We start from the raw sequence: 12,589 nt of genomic DNA, 5'->3' as shown, positions 1-12,589 counted from the left end.
GTCGTGTGTTTTAACATGATAACGAGATACGAATACAGAAAAGTTGTTTTTCCAGACATTCGATACAATGATTTTTTTTACAAAACATCCACGACTACGTGAAACATGTCATGCGACAACACGAAGTTTTTGAGATCGTTTCGAAATTATCGCGGGAAAAATCACAATTCCCTTCGTGTTGAATTTATGAAAAGAGAAACTACCACGATAGATCGAAAGGGAAGGAATTCCGTTCACGTTGGGCTTTATGAAAAGAAAATTTACAGTCACGCCGTCGGCGTGCAGCTGAAACGTTTCACTAATCGGAATTCGTGGCTCTCTATAAATCGTTGCCTCTTTTTGACGTCACTTCCTGCGCGTTCTGTCGGCGACATACTAATGACGAGTCACATACCTATGTCCAAAGCGAATCAACCTCTACGTGGTTTTGTTTTATCGAACGACGCTTCATATTATTCTCATGAACATCGCAAAAAATGTTCTGGCATAATTCATGTCTGAATTTATCATACAGGAACTTTATTACAGTTATTAACATAAAACACAAAGAAGATGTCTATGCAAAAATTAAAGAGATTCAAAGAAAGACTTCGTCTATTCGATTTAATAGCAATCGATCTGAATCGTTACTCGTTCGATGTCAATCAACCATCAACTAATTTGCAGTAGAACATCATTTACTTGATATCATCTAACAAAATTGTCGTTAATGCCCGATTAATTGAACTTCTGTTTCTTGAATTCACTTACTTAAATGTAAGGAAAATTGGCGTTTATTCTGTCCATTATTCGCTCCATTATATGAATTCCATTTATATAAAACTGTTTGTCTTTCGACACGTTCAGATAAATGGGATTCTACTATATAAGAATTTTATCAAAGAAAGAAAAAACTGCAAGCTTAATACCAGTAAATCAAACAAAGTTAAAGATATTCAACTGACGCTAGGCAATTACACAGTTACCGCGTTAATGGTCAGTTTCACCCAGGCCTTCGCCCTCATCCTGTGCACCTTTCGACACGAACTTCTTTCAACGTACTGTTTATTGCGGCTCGAGAGAGAATAAAAGAGTGAGAGTTTACAAGTGCGACTGTCCCATATGAGAACATGTAAGCTCGCTTAAGCTCGTGTAACAGATCTAGGAAAAAATATTTTTACAAAAAAAATTGAAATTTTGTTCCTTTTTGGTAAATGAATGCAAACAAATGGATATTCGTAATTTCGTTGTTAATTTAACAGTTTGCATACCCCCAAGAAATAAAGTGATAGGGATATAAGATAATTCTTGAATTACATAAAGAGTTAATTCTTTTCATGTTATTAGCAAGATCCCGTTATAATTCTATCTCGATTTTGAAATATTTACGAAATTCTGCTTAGACTCGCGTATTTCGCTTATCGAAACAATTTCTGCTAGTTGTCCCAGCAAGTGAATCAATGTATAATTGCCGACTATAATTGGTCATCCGGTGCAAACGCAATATAGAGATATATTACACATAGACAAGAAGGCGGTCTGCTTAGCAACACGGTAGTTCAGCCTAGTTGAAATTCAGTTAGTTTGAACGTGGCCAAGCCGGGAATTAAATTAACAAAGTTAATTCTCATTCTGGCAAAGGACCGCGAATGTCCCGGAAGTGAGGCCGTAAGAGACCAAGAATATTCCTGCGCGAGCCCTGCTGTCAGTTTACCGAATACGAAACAAGGAGTGACGCAAATCTAATCTTTCCTAACATTCCCCGGAAACTCGTAGTTTCGTCTGGAGAACGTTTAAATCGTTCCTTTGATTCTTATTGAATCACGATCAACCATAATATTAGAGTATCTTAGGACATCACCTTTACCAAAAAACTTCCAGGAATTGACGAAAACTCGTAAGATAAATAAGTGAAAAATACAAAATATCTCGTGCTACTAAGATGAAAGTTTTCTATTCGATACCATCGATGTAGACACAAAAAAGTGAAATATACCAGAAACGTCTGTATAGCAGAAGTTACAAATTTTATAAAACGCTCGAATCAAACAGAGATGTTCTTAATATCTCCCGCGTAATACAAGAAATTAACGTTAATTGGTACCGTGCGCGGGATTGCGGTTAGGCTGATTATAGTAATTTTTCACGCACGCGGTCTATCACACCGTGACCCGTCTTTACCGATTTATTCGACAGAAAACCGGGAATGGTTTCCACGAACGAGATTCGCGATTTAATTAGGAGAACAAACACCGTGTACATGGTACGTAAAATTGATTTACAAACATTTGCGCGGTTTCGTGCTCGGACACTCAGCAGTGGCCACGAGAAGAGCACAAAACCATGAGGGAAAACAAAAAAACACCGAACTGTGTCGAGGTATACGGCTTTCGGTCGCAAGCGTACGTCGGAATCGCGAATTAATTGGAAAATGAATGGATTGGACGTGAAGAAAACAGCCGTTCAAGAATCCGATGAACAATGAAAGGAAAATTAAATCGATGCTCTATATGCGGTACGCAAACACGCACGTTCATATGATTTACAATGGAACACGACCGCCACATGCGACGCTATTGTCGTGAAATGAGGAACAAAAATGAGAACTGGTCGTATTTTGCTGTATGATCTTCGATTGTAATATGGACATCAACTACCACCAGAAAACAAAGTTAAAACTAAGAAAAGAGAAAACTAAAGGGAAGATAAAAGTAAAAGGATTGAATATTTACTACCTGGAAATTGGGCATTCGTAGATTGTTACCCGGTACTCGCGCTACCGCAAACTGAATTAAATCAACGATATCCAACGCGTTCCACCGGTATATCCCTTCTGTTCTCCTATTTCCCAACTTCACCGAAACCCCTATCCTCGATCTTACCCTCCAATCTATTTGCAAGTATTCAATACATTCTTCCACCCTCTCCGGTTAAAGATAAAGCTCGACCATCAAGCAATCCACCCTCTTTACCTTGCAATTTCGGTGGAAAGCCGAAAACGAGCAAGATCCTCGCGGCAGACCAACGTCTTCGGTATTTAATAAACATTCCAGCGAAGCTCGCAGTTTTGCTGCAGACTGATGCCACCGGACAAAAGGGTACGAGGGGGAGAAACGGACTAGCTCGGGGCTTGAAATTTTTTCGTGGAAAATAATTCGTGGCTGGATATAGCGGCGAGGTGAATAGCCAGAGGAGAAGGAGACCAGTTTCAATCTCCATGAAGCTCCGTCGTGGAAAATCTGATACGATGCATGGGGGCAAGCGTGGCGGCGAGCTGCTCTGGTATCCGGTTAGGTTACCAAAGTAATTAAATCGTTAACAGGGGACGAGTTTGCGGCGCAATCGACGAATATGTGCGGGGTTTCCACAACCTCACCCCTTTTCCCGTTTCCATCCCTTTCTATCTCTCTTCTTTCTCTCTCCCTCTCCCTCCCCCTACCCCTCTCTCCCTCTCCCTATCCCCTTCGCCCACTCCCCCTCTGCTCTTTCGCTGACCGTTTCCCTTGATTTTCAATTTTATTATTTCTTTTACCGTGGAAGCCTTTGACTGTGGAAAGGGGTAGCCTCGATGAAACACGGCTCGTTACGCGATCAAGAAATGGAGAAACTGTTAACGAGTTGAATTCGGTTTGAGGCGACCTGTGATCGATTTAAGTACGCCAAGTATCTCCTCCCTTCCTCTCACAGAGAGAGAGAGAGAGAGAGAGAGAGAGAAACAGAAATCGATCGGGTGTGAGAATTCTTGCGAATCGTTAATATCTTGCCAGCCGTCTGTAACTACAATAAGATTGCGACTAACCGTTCAAAAAATTGATCGAATGATTTCTTGATTGAATCCTGCGGAGAGAGGATTCCCGTGAATTCCTTGAACTCGTATCGTGCAAAAGTCTCGAGCCAAATATCGAACAGAAATGTTTTACTTTTATGAACTAGGAAATATGAAGATACCCGATATTATTTTAGGTTTAAAGGTTGAGGACGAGGAATGTGATTTTTCGAAGCTACGCGAATTGTTTATTTTCGGACAAAATAAGATGTTACATATTTAGATTTGAATGAAGAAATTCTGGGTTTTTAATTTCGAGGAAAATTGTATAAGACATTTTTTTGGAAATTCTGTGATTATCGATAATGTACCGATAAAAATAAGAATTAGAAAATTCGATACGTAGCTTATTACGTTCAGATATACGATGAACTGTACGGTACCGTTTTCTTCGCGCATGCATGAATAACGAAGAAACATGCAAAGAGGTTAACTCTTCCTATTCAAATTGAATCAATTGAATTCAACCAGACAGTAAGCATGAAGGTTATTGACCGTCTTTTGTATTGTAATACGAATTAGATTTTTAAAAATTTTATTTGGCTTAGTCATAACCGACTGCGTATGTATTATCATTTTTATTCTGCCTAATTAAAGAAATTCTTATTTCGCTATGCATTAAAGAATAATGAAAATAAAGTCATTTTGCGGAACTATGAATCTGCAAACTGCATAATTCCAGAGACACGAAATCTGATTCAAATTATTTCGCTGGAAAATATTCCAACCGGTCGATTTATGCGACTTATCCTATAAAATAAAGGGAAAAGTCTCATTGTGGAGGTGATTTCGTTGATAGAAAATTCGCAGGGATACGTATATGTGACTAGAGAGCGAATCAAGTAAAGCAGAAAGAACGGTGAATCGAAGGGTTGACAAATGTAGAAGAGTAAGAGAGGCGTGGATCGAGATATTCAGAGATGCAGTCGGCTACCTTGCATCACAGCACGAAACCCTATGCGACGCTGAATTTACATAAGCGGCTTTTCTCCGGGCAGAGCTTTTCTCTTGGTCCTAAACAAATATTGACGGGCCACTTCCGCCTCTCCTCGCCACCTGTCATTCTCAAATGGTGCGTGGTTGACTGACCGCGTGATACCTAAATGCTTATTATGACACGATAAATAGAAAACAGCTAACGTTACTTGTGTATTCGAGCGTTGTTTAAAGTACAGTACGTGTAGAAACGATTGACTGTTCCAGGTGATCCAAGTGTAAATTTCATTCCACTTCCTTTCATCTTAACGGTAGAAATACACCTTAAAGCTAATTGCTAAAGATAAATGATCTACTAGTATTTTACATACAGTAAGACAAGAAAATATGTGAACATTATCTATATAGAACTTTTATAAATATATTATGTATATTATACGAAACTCATTGAAATTTCGTTAGCTCTCTAACGAGACATAACTATTATAATCGTGACGATAATGGTTAATCAACGGATTAAGTAATTTAATATTTTACTCGTTTGAATATTTTTTAGAAAAATTGACCAACGAACATACTCATTTTATTTCACCTTCTTTGCTTTCAGAACGTAAACTGTTTGTTGGCATGCTGTCGAAGAAGTTCAGCGAAAACGATGTTAGGAACATGTTTAGCATTTATGGAACCATCGAAGAATGTTCGGTGCTGAGAGACAGCACCGGGAAAAGTAAAGCCTGTGCCTTCGTTACCTTCGCTAGTAAACAATACGCTATCAACGCCATTAAAGCTCTTCATCACTCACAAACGATGGAGGTGAGTGAAATTAAAACACAATTGTTTCCTCTATCTTTGCTACTTATCCTTTGCCGCACGATGCATTCCTCGTTCTAATCGTCTTTGAAACGAATATGTTTGATAACAAAGGTACACTTTGTTACCAAACGTTGCTTCTTCCATTCAGGATGAAATAGTTTGTGATGACGTTTATAAAACTTCTCTTTTATATTTCCATTTCTTTAATTACACACAGTTTATAAACCATATTGTTCGTACAAAGAGAATTGTATTACTAAAGTTGAATTTCCTGCAATAGCGTCATACAGATTTTATTCTAATTTAATTTCTAATCGATGTGATTTCCCGCGGCTAATTTCTATCCGAGATTAATTTTGTTAAAACTGATGTGCCTGATAACGTAAATCCTAAAAGAAACTTGCAAAAGTTCCATCCATCATCTAACATAGGACATCTTGTAAGTAAAGACAGGCCCTACTTAGTTATATTACACACCCTTCTTAGTAAAGACATGCTAAAGACGTAATAAATAGAGCAACGCGATACTTCCAAAAGACAATATCCAGAAGTTAGTTATAGTTAATCATTAATTAATATTTAAACGTCACCAACGGTACAAGATTAATTGGGATTAAAAGTATTATCAGATTTTCATAAATAAAAGTATAAATTTTGCAACTATTTGTAATTATATCGAAATAGTACTTCGAAACAAGATAATCATCCCCAATAATCATCTTCCAAACTTGAGCTTTTCAAACAACACGATATTTATCAATCAATACTTAATCGCTCTTTCTTTCTTTTCGTTTCACACGAACTTGATAAAAGTTTCAACAAAAGTATCGATCAATTTGATGAATAGATAATGACGGTAGACACTTCGAAGCAACATTCACACACTCTATGGAATTGTGTCCTCCCTTTCCCTCCTCTAATGGTACACCTACAACCTATGTATACGATGCCTGGTTTCGACCGGTGAAAGAAAATCGTGCCAAGGCACGCGGCTACAACAGCAATTCCATTTTGATATCATGAATATTTCCAGCTGCAGATTCCTCGAGCTTTTACTTGTCGTGGTCGAGTTAACTGGCACGATTTCGTGCTTCTTATTAGATGCGTAAACAGTCTCGTATTTCGTATTCTCCTTTATAACCCGCAATTCAAAGGACTTATACATATATTTTATAGTTGTCATTAATTATCATGGATTCACGAAAAAGCGATGCTCCGTGATTTCTCTTTATTCAAAACTTATTAACCATCGTATACTGGGTCATTGAAAACACACCACTTGCACATTCACGATCTCCTTCTATCAGCAAAGATCGCCTCAGTTAACCTTCTTTTACAAGAATTGGCAAAAGCCACGACTGATTTTTTAATAATTCAATAAGTATTGCTTGTACAACTTTCTTAAAACAGAGGATTTTAATATGAAAGTTCAAACACGATAATTTTAAATAAAAAGCTAGCACTATTTCATTACATATATTCGATTTAGGATCCGTTCTCACAGTTTGGTATTTTGGTTATAGATTTTCTAATTTCAAATTTTCCTTTCTCTTTTTCCTTTTTCTTCTTAGCCAATACTTCTGTGGTTAGTGACTTCTATAGTAACCCAAAAATTGGGGGCAATTAGTCTCATTAGTTGGCCTGCTGAACACAACTGGCACCTATTCATATTTAAAGTCATTCATATTCTTACCTTGCATGATAGTGGAATTAAGTGAATTACGTTGAAAATCAGTAAGCTAATCGCTAGTAATACATAGTAATAATGTTAATTTTGACATAATCATGATCACAAAGAAATTTATGTTATGCCAAATGATTAGTATTTATAAAATCTTTGTTTATAGCTTTATAAGTTCTGACTCACAAAGTAGCTAATTTTTTAAGTATTGATTTGAGTATATAAGTTCGAAGTCATGTAGCATTTTATAGGGTTAATGTCGAGACTATACGATCTGCATTTTAAAGGCATGTTTAACGTATACCTTATATATATTTTTTCAGGGATGTTCGTCGCCGCTGGTTGTGAAATTTGCAGACACGCAGAAGGAAAAGGACCAGAAGAGGATGCAACAGCTTCAGACGAATCTTTGGAATATAGCAGGAGTCAACATGGCGCCGCATTACCTGACTGTCTGTACCTTTAATATTTCATACCCAACCTTTTTACCAGATATCAAAGAACCCATTTGCATCGAGAATGAAATACTTTCTCGTAAAGTTATTTTCCTAGAACCTTTAAAGTTACATGTGCATATTACGAATCAAAGTATTTTTTGTGAATGAACAAAAGAGAATGAAATTTATACGATGCTAGAAGACGATATCTTTGAAACGTATCTGATTTATAAAATTTCTTTTTCGATGGAAATTTTAATCCCTCGATGTTTCCATTAAAAAGTTTTAATTTGATCGATCGTTGACATTTGATTCCGAAATACTTTTTCGCGAGAATACAAGAGATTTTAAACATCGTAAAAACAGTGGAAATATATTTCTATTAGCGTATTAATTGACTAACATAAAAAAAAAGATTATACACAGATACATAAAGTCATTAGAGTAATTCGCTACGTGAAATAACAATAATGCAAATAATAATGTAATAATAATGTAAAGTAATTAGTCTCCATCTGTACTTAAAGTACCGGGTTATTAAGAATTATTTTACGAGACAATTTATTTCAAAATGGAATTATTACTGTCACGTTTTTAATTCGTTATTTTCTATGTATTTTATTCTACGAGACCAAAGATCCTGCCAGACAGTACTATAAATTAACATATTGAAGTAGATTCTAAACTAATCGCTAGAATGCATTAGAAATTACTATTAGCTATCGATTTGCTTGTGTCGAATTGTTAGAATAAGTAAATGATGGTACCAGCATGTGGCTATAGAAATGGAAGAGTCAAAGTCCCGGTTTTATCCTGATTCTTCCAATATAATGTTTTGATCATTCACTGTCGGTTAGTTATGCATGCTTAATATGTTATGTATCGCGTAATGCGTTTTCGGCACAAAAGTTTTCTTTGAGGTTTTCAGTGTGTATAGAAACTCGCGCGGAAAGGCACAACATGGAACGTGTTAAACTAAATCCAAATCAAGCTCGATACACCGCGTCGTGTAACTTGGCAAGAACATGCAAAAGTTTTCTTCTTCGCAGTTGTTTCATACTACTTTTACAACAACACCCCTACTCAGAAACATATGACTTATAAAAAAGTAGGTATTTATCGGAAGCTACGTTTGTTTGCAGAACGACACGCCTGCTTTGGCGCCAGCCTCGTTGCAACTGTTGCAACAACTTCAGGCGACAACGAGCGCGGCGACTCCGGTCGCGGCAGGTGCTGGTGCAAGCGCGTTGTCGAGCGTACAGCATCAATTGTTACTGCAACAACACCTTGGCCTCGGCGCGGCGACTCCTGCGCATGCGGCTGCCCCCGCTGTACCAAGCCCGCCAGAAATTAACCCTGCGAACCTCCAAGGCCTGGCGACGCTCGCGTCCTTGAGCAATACCGCCGGTGAGTATGGTTGGTGTCCATTTATATTTTATATTTTATTTTCGTCCATTGTTTCTTTGCTTTACATTTGCTAATTTATGTTATTTACATGAATCTATTTTTGCTTTTATTTTACTTTTCATCTTGTCCACGTTATTCCCAATCTATATTATTTTTATAATCTTCTTATGATTTTCTTTGACGAAGTTCTTAAAACAAGTTACTAACAAAAACGATGAAAGAAACTGGGTCAGAGTAGCAGAAGAGTTATTAATACATATCGATCAAATTAATTCTTTAAATTTGTCTTAAAATTTTAATTTGGTAATTAGAAATGATATTTTGATATCTATGTTTACGTACGAATTTCAGTGCTCATCAGTGTTATCAGTTTTGAAATTAACTTCACCAAACTTCATCGGATAACAGCAAATAAAGACAGCTATACGCCAGTATACGTCTACGACTGCTCTATTCTTCCACAACTACCGTAAATTTTGCCAGCTTGCAAAGAAATTACAGTCATACTTTATGCAATTTATCCGTTTTACCGCATGCTTAATACTAAATAAACATTCATTATTCTTTGTGCAACGTTGAAAGTTGCACTTCGTCGTCGAATAAACATTCGACACGCATTCGTCCTCCTTCAGTACATTATCGAGTCTTTGTTTGTCCCGATGTTCCGTTTCGTAAGTTTCACGTATGGTGACTGTATATAACCGTCCCGTATATTTTCCCCGAGTTGTCTTCGCGATAATGAAATGATTCATTTAACGGGGTTGGGAAGCATGCCAGTATAATGATACATCGCCGTAGATACCTGCTATTAGCGTCCATGTGAAATCACATATTTACTGCTTATTACTAAGAAACGTGTGGTTATTCGATGACCAGAACTTACGTAAACGTATCATCGAACAAACATATGCAAAGCGATACAGTGTACTCTACTCCTTTTTTGTGCCTTCCTTTTTTCTGGATGGAGGGGTTGGTAAAGTGGGGAATATGAGAATTCTATGCAGTCTTAAGGATACTGTATTTACCGTATGCTTTTATCGTTTTTTTCTACGGGCTAGGAAGTCTATAGGTATACATATTTGTAATGGATGCAATCTTGTGAAAAAAACGTGACTTAATATTTTATTGCCAGGAATTCTTTCGTAATTTTGATCGGGAAAGCCAAGAAAAATATACTATAAGGCTTTCTGAACAAATCCAGTCAATTATATTAATTACAAGAATTACGTAACGAAATATCGAGTCGCGTTAACGTGTTGTGGTACAAGTGTATGATTAGAATCTAATCATTCCGTGTGTGTTCGGTTATGTACGTTGCAGCGAATGCAGGAGTATCACCGATGAGTATGCAGAACCTGGTCACCCTGGCAGCCATGACAGGCGGAAACGGCAACCTTCAGGTGTCGCCAAACAGTGAGTAAAACAAGAAACTTCCATCATGATACAACACATACCACATACAGATCCGGTAACATTGAAAAATCTAGTCTTTATTATCATTTATTTTTATTACGTAATACTCTATTACCATGTGCATTGTGTTGTTCGTTTTCGTTTCTAGTATAGAAAAAATGAATGTGATTATCTGGAAGTGCCGTGCTTTCGCAAAAAAAAACGCTTGAGATACATGATATTAAATTCAGAAAATAACTGCATGGTGGAAATCACAAGGACGTTGATTCTTGTGATTAAATCATATTGGTGAAATATTTGATATATATTTTGTACGACGTTGATTATTCTGATAGCTATTAATTGGTCATTGTAATTTGTTCCATTTGAAATTGTTCGTATTTTATATATACATATATTTATTTATATGATTTTTCTATATGATTTTTCCATGTACGAAAATCGTTGAATCTACGTTGTACAAAAAGGTCAAGTTAAAAGGAAGTTTGTTTCATTGTTCCTATTAACAAATCTGGGATAGCTTCTGCCGAGATTTAACATTTATATTTCTCAAAATTTTTATAAAACTCAATTGATCAAAAGCTCACAGAAACTTTTCCAATGGCAAAAACGTGAACAGGCATCTTTACGTATCGTAAAATCCAAAAAAGTGATTTGTTAAAATATTAATGCGATTCTTTCTCTGTTTGTCACTTATATTTATGTACTTTAACTGTTCATCTTTCGTTAACCGTGATCGTTTCAAGCAATCGTAACGATTCAAAGTGGCGATATCACACGACGAATACCTTATCCTGTACGGAGTATAGGTTACGTAAATTTCTGCTAAGTTTTTTTCACGTGCTGAATATGTAAACACGTTACTAACTCCGCTTGTTAATATCGTGAACGTGTTCTGTGTTTCAGCGTTAAGCGGACTGGCGAATTCGACAGCAGGTATGTCGCTATGTACGTGTCGCATTGCCTGGTATAGTATTAACAATTACTAAATTAATCTTAGCCGTTCGACATTCTAACTTTCTCGTGTTATTCGCCTCTCAATTTTCACATTTGGTTCGCTTTAAGAAAATTGGAATACGTCTGCAATAGATGCGTTTATGAGTACTGGGTCTTATATACAGGACTCAAGGAAAAATGGTACAACCAAGAAGTATCTAACATGTTGATCACTACGTTAGCAATATATGTATGACTTACATATGTATGTGTCTAATACTAATAGTTTTTCCAGAATCCTATTTAAGTTTGTACAATTAATGTAAAATTATATTATCAGTTGAAAGAATCACCTTGAAAATTTAAAAAAATCATTCTGAATATACATTTGTAATGAAAATTTCATGACGATATAAGAAAGAGCAAGGAAATAATTCTTATGTTCCTTCATTTTCGAAAAAAAATATACGTGTACCATTTTTTCACTGAACCCTTCCTTGTGTGACAGTGCTGCATATTCGTACCTAATGGCGAGTACATTGTTGACCATATGTCTATGAAAACGGTCCTACTTTGTTACATTGTTGCAGTACGCTTTTATTGTCTTCATATTTCCAGTGTATGAGGGTTATTTTATATTTTGTACTCTTTCTCTGATAATAAATTTTTATTCTTTAAAATGAATGTTGCGTGTTCGTTGATCGATTGGTTGGTTGGTACATTTTACTTTAGACTTATTGGGTAGTTTTGTGATGCAAATTTCCAAAAAATTTTTTACCGATCCTTATTTAATAGAACCCACGGTGTTGAAATTATCATATATTTAAATACTCTTGCATTAATGAATCAAAATTCTAATTCGTGTAATTTTTAATATACGAATACAATAGCTACATTGCAATTGATTATACATATTCGTCTTCGTACACATATATGGCCGATATGTACCTGCATATAGACGTAATACCAGATTCCATCGCACATATATCTCCGTCCCCTCGCATTTTCGACTGTTTTCTTTCAGAATATTTTGACTTCAATATTGTAGGAATCGTCACATTATATTACTTTGGTCGAACGGCAACAAAATGACGGTATCTCTAAGACTGATTAACATTGCTAAATTAAATTAGCAAGCATATATCCACGCGTAATACTCTT

At 36.3% G+C, this 12,589-nt stretch overlaps 1 protein-coding gene across 16 annotated transcripts in view; it reads left to right on the top strand.

Moving 5' to 3' along the window:
* LOC126865758 (CUGBP Elav-like family member 2) overlaps positions 1-12,589 on the top strand; it is a 355,524-nt gene that overhangs the window by 328,958 nt on the left and 13,977 nt on the right. For 8 of the 16 annotated variants that reach the window (XM_050618633.1, XM_050618639.1, XM_050618636.1 and 5 more), the window contains exons 7-11: positions 5,349-5,554; positions 7,559-7,687; positions 8,815-9,088; positions 10,400-10,492; positions 11,399-11,440. In XM_050618633.1, the coding sequence (XP_050474590.1) occupies positions 5,349-5,554; positions 7,559-7,687; positions 8,815-9,088; positions 10,400-10,492; positions 11,399-11,440 (744 nt within the window). The remainder of the gene's footprint in view (positions 1-5,348; positions 5,555-7,558; positions 7,688-8,814; positions 9,089-10,399; positions 10,493-11,398; positions 11,441-12,589) is intronic. The other 8 variants (XM_050618640.1, XM_050618638.1, XM_050618646.1 and 5 more) reach the window with 5 other exon arrangements.

The sequence above is a fragment of the Bombus huntii genome, chromosome 5, assembly GCF_024542735.1.
Source record: "Bombus huntii isolate Logan2020A chromosome 5, iyBomHunt1.1, whole genome shotgun sequence".
Taxonomy (NCBI): domain Eukaryota; kingdom Metazoa; phylum Arthropoda; class Insecta; order Hymenoptera; family Apidae; genus Bombus; species Bombus huntii.
This window is presented reverse-complemented; position numbering and strand designations above follow the sequence as displayed.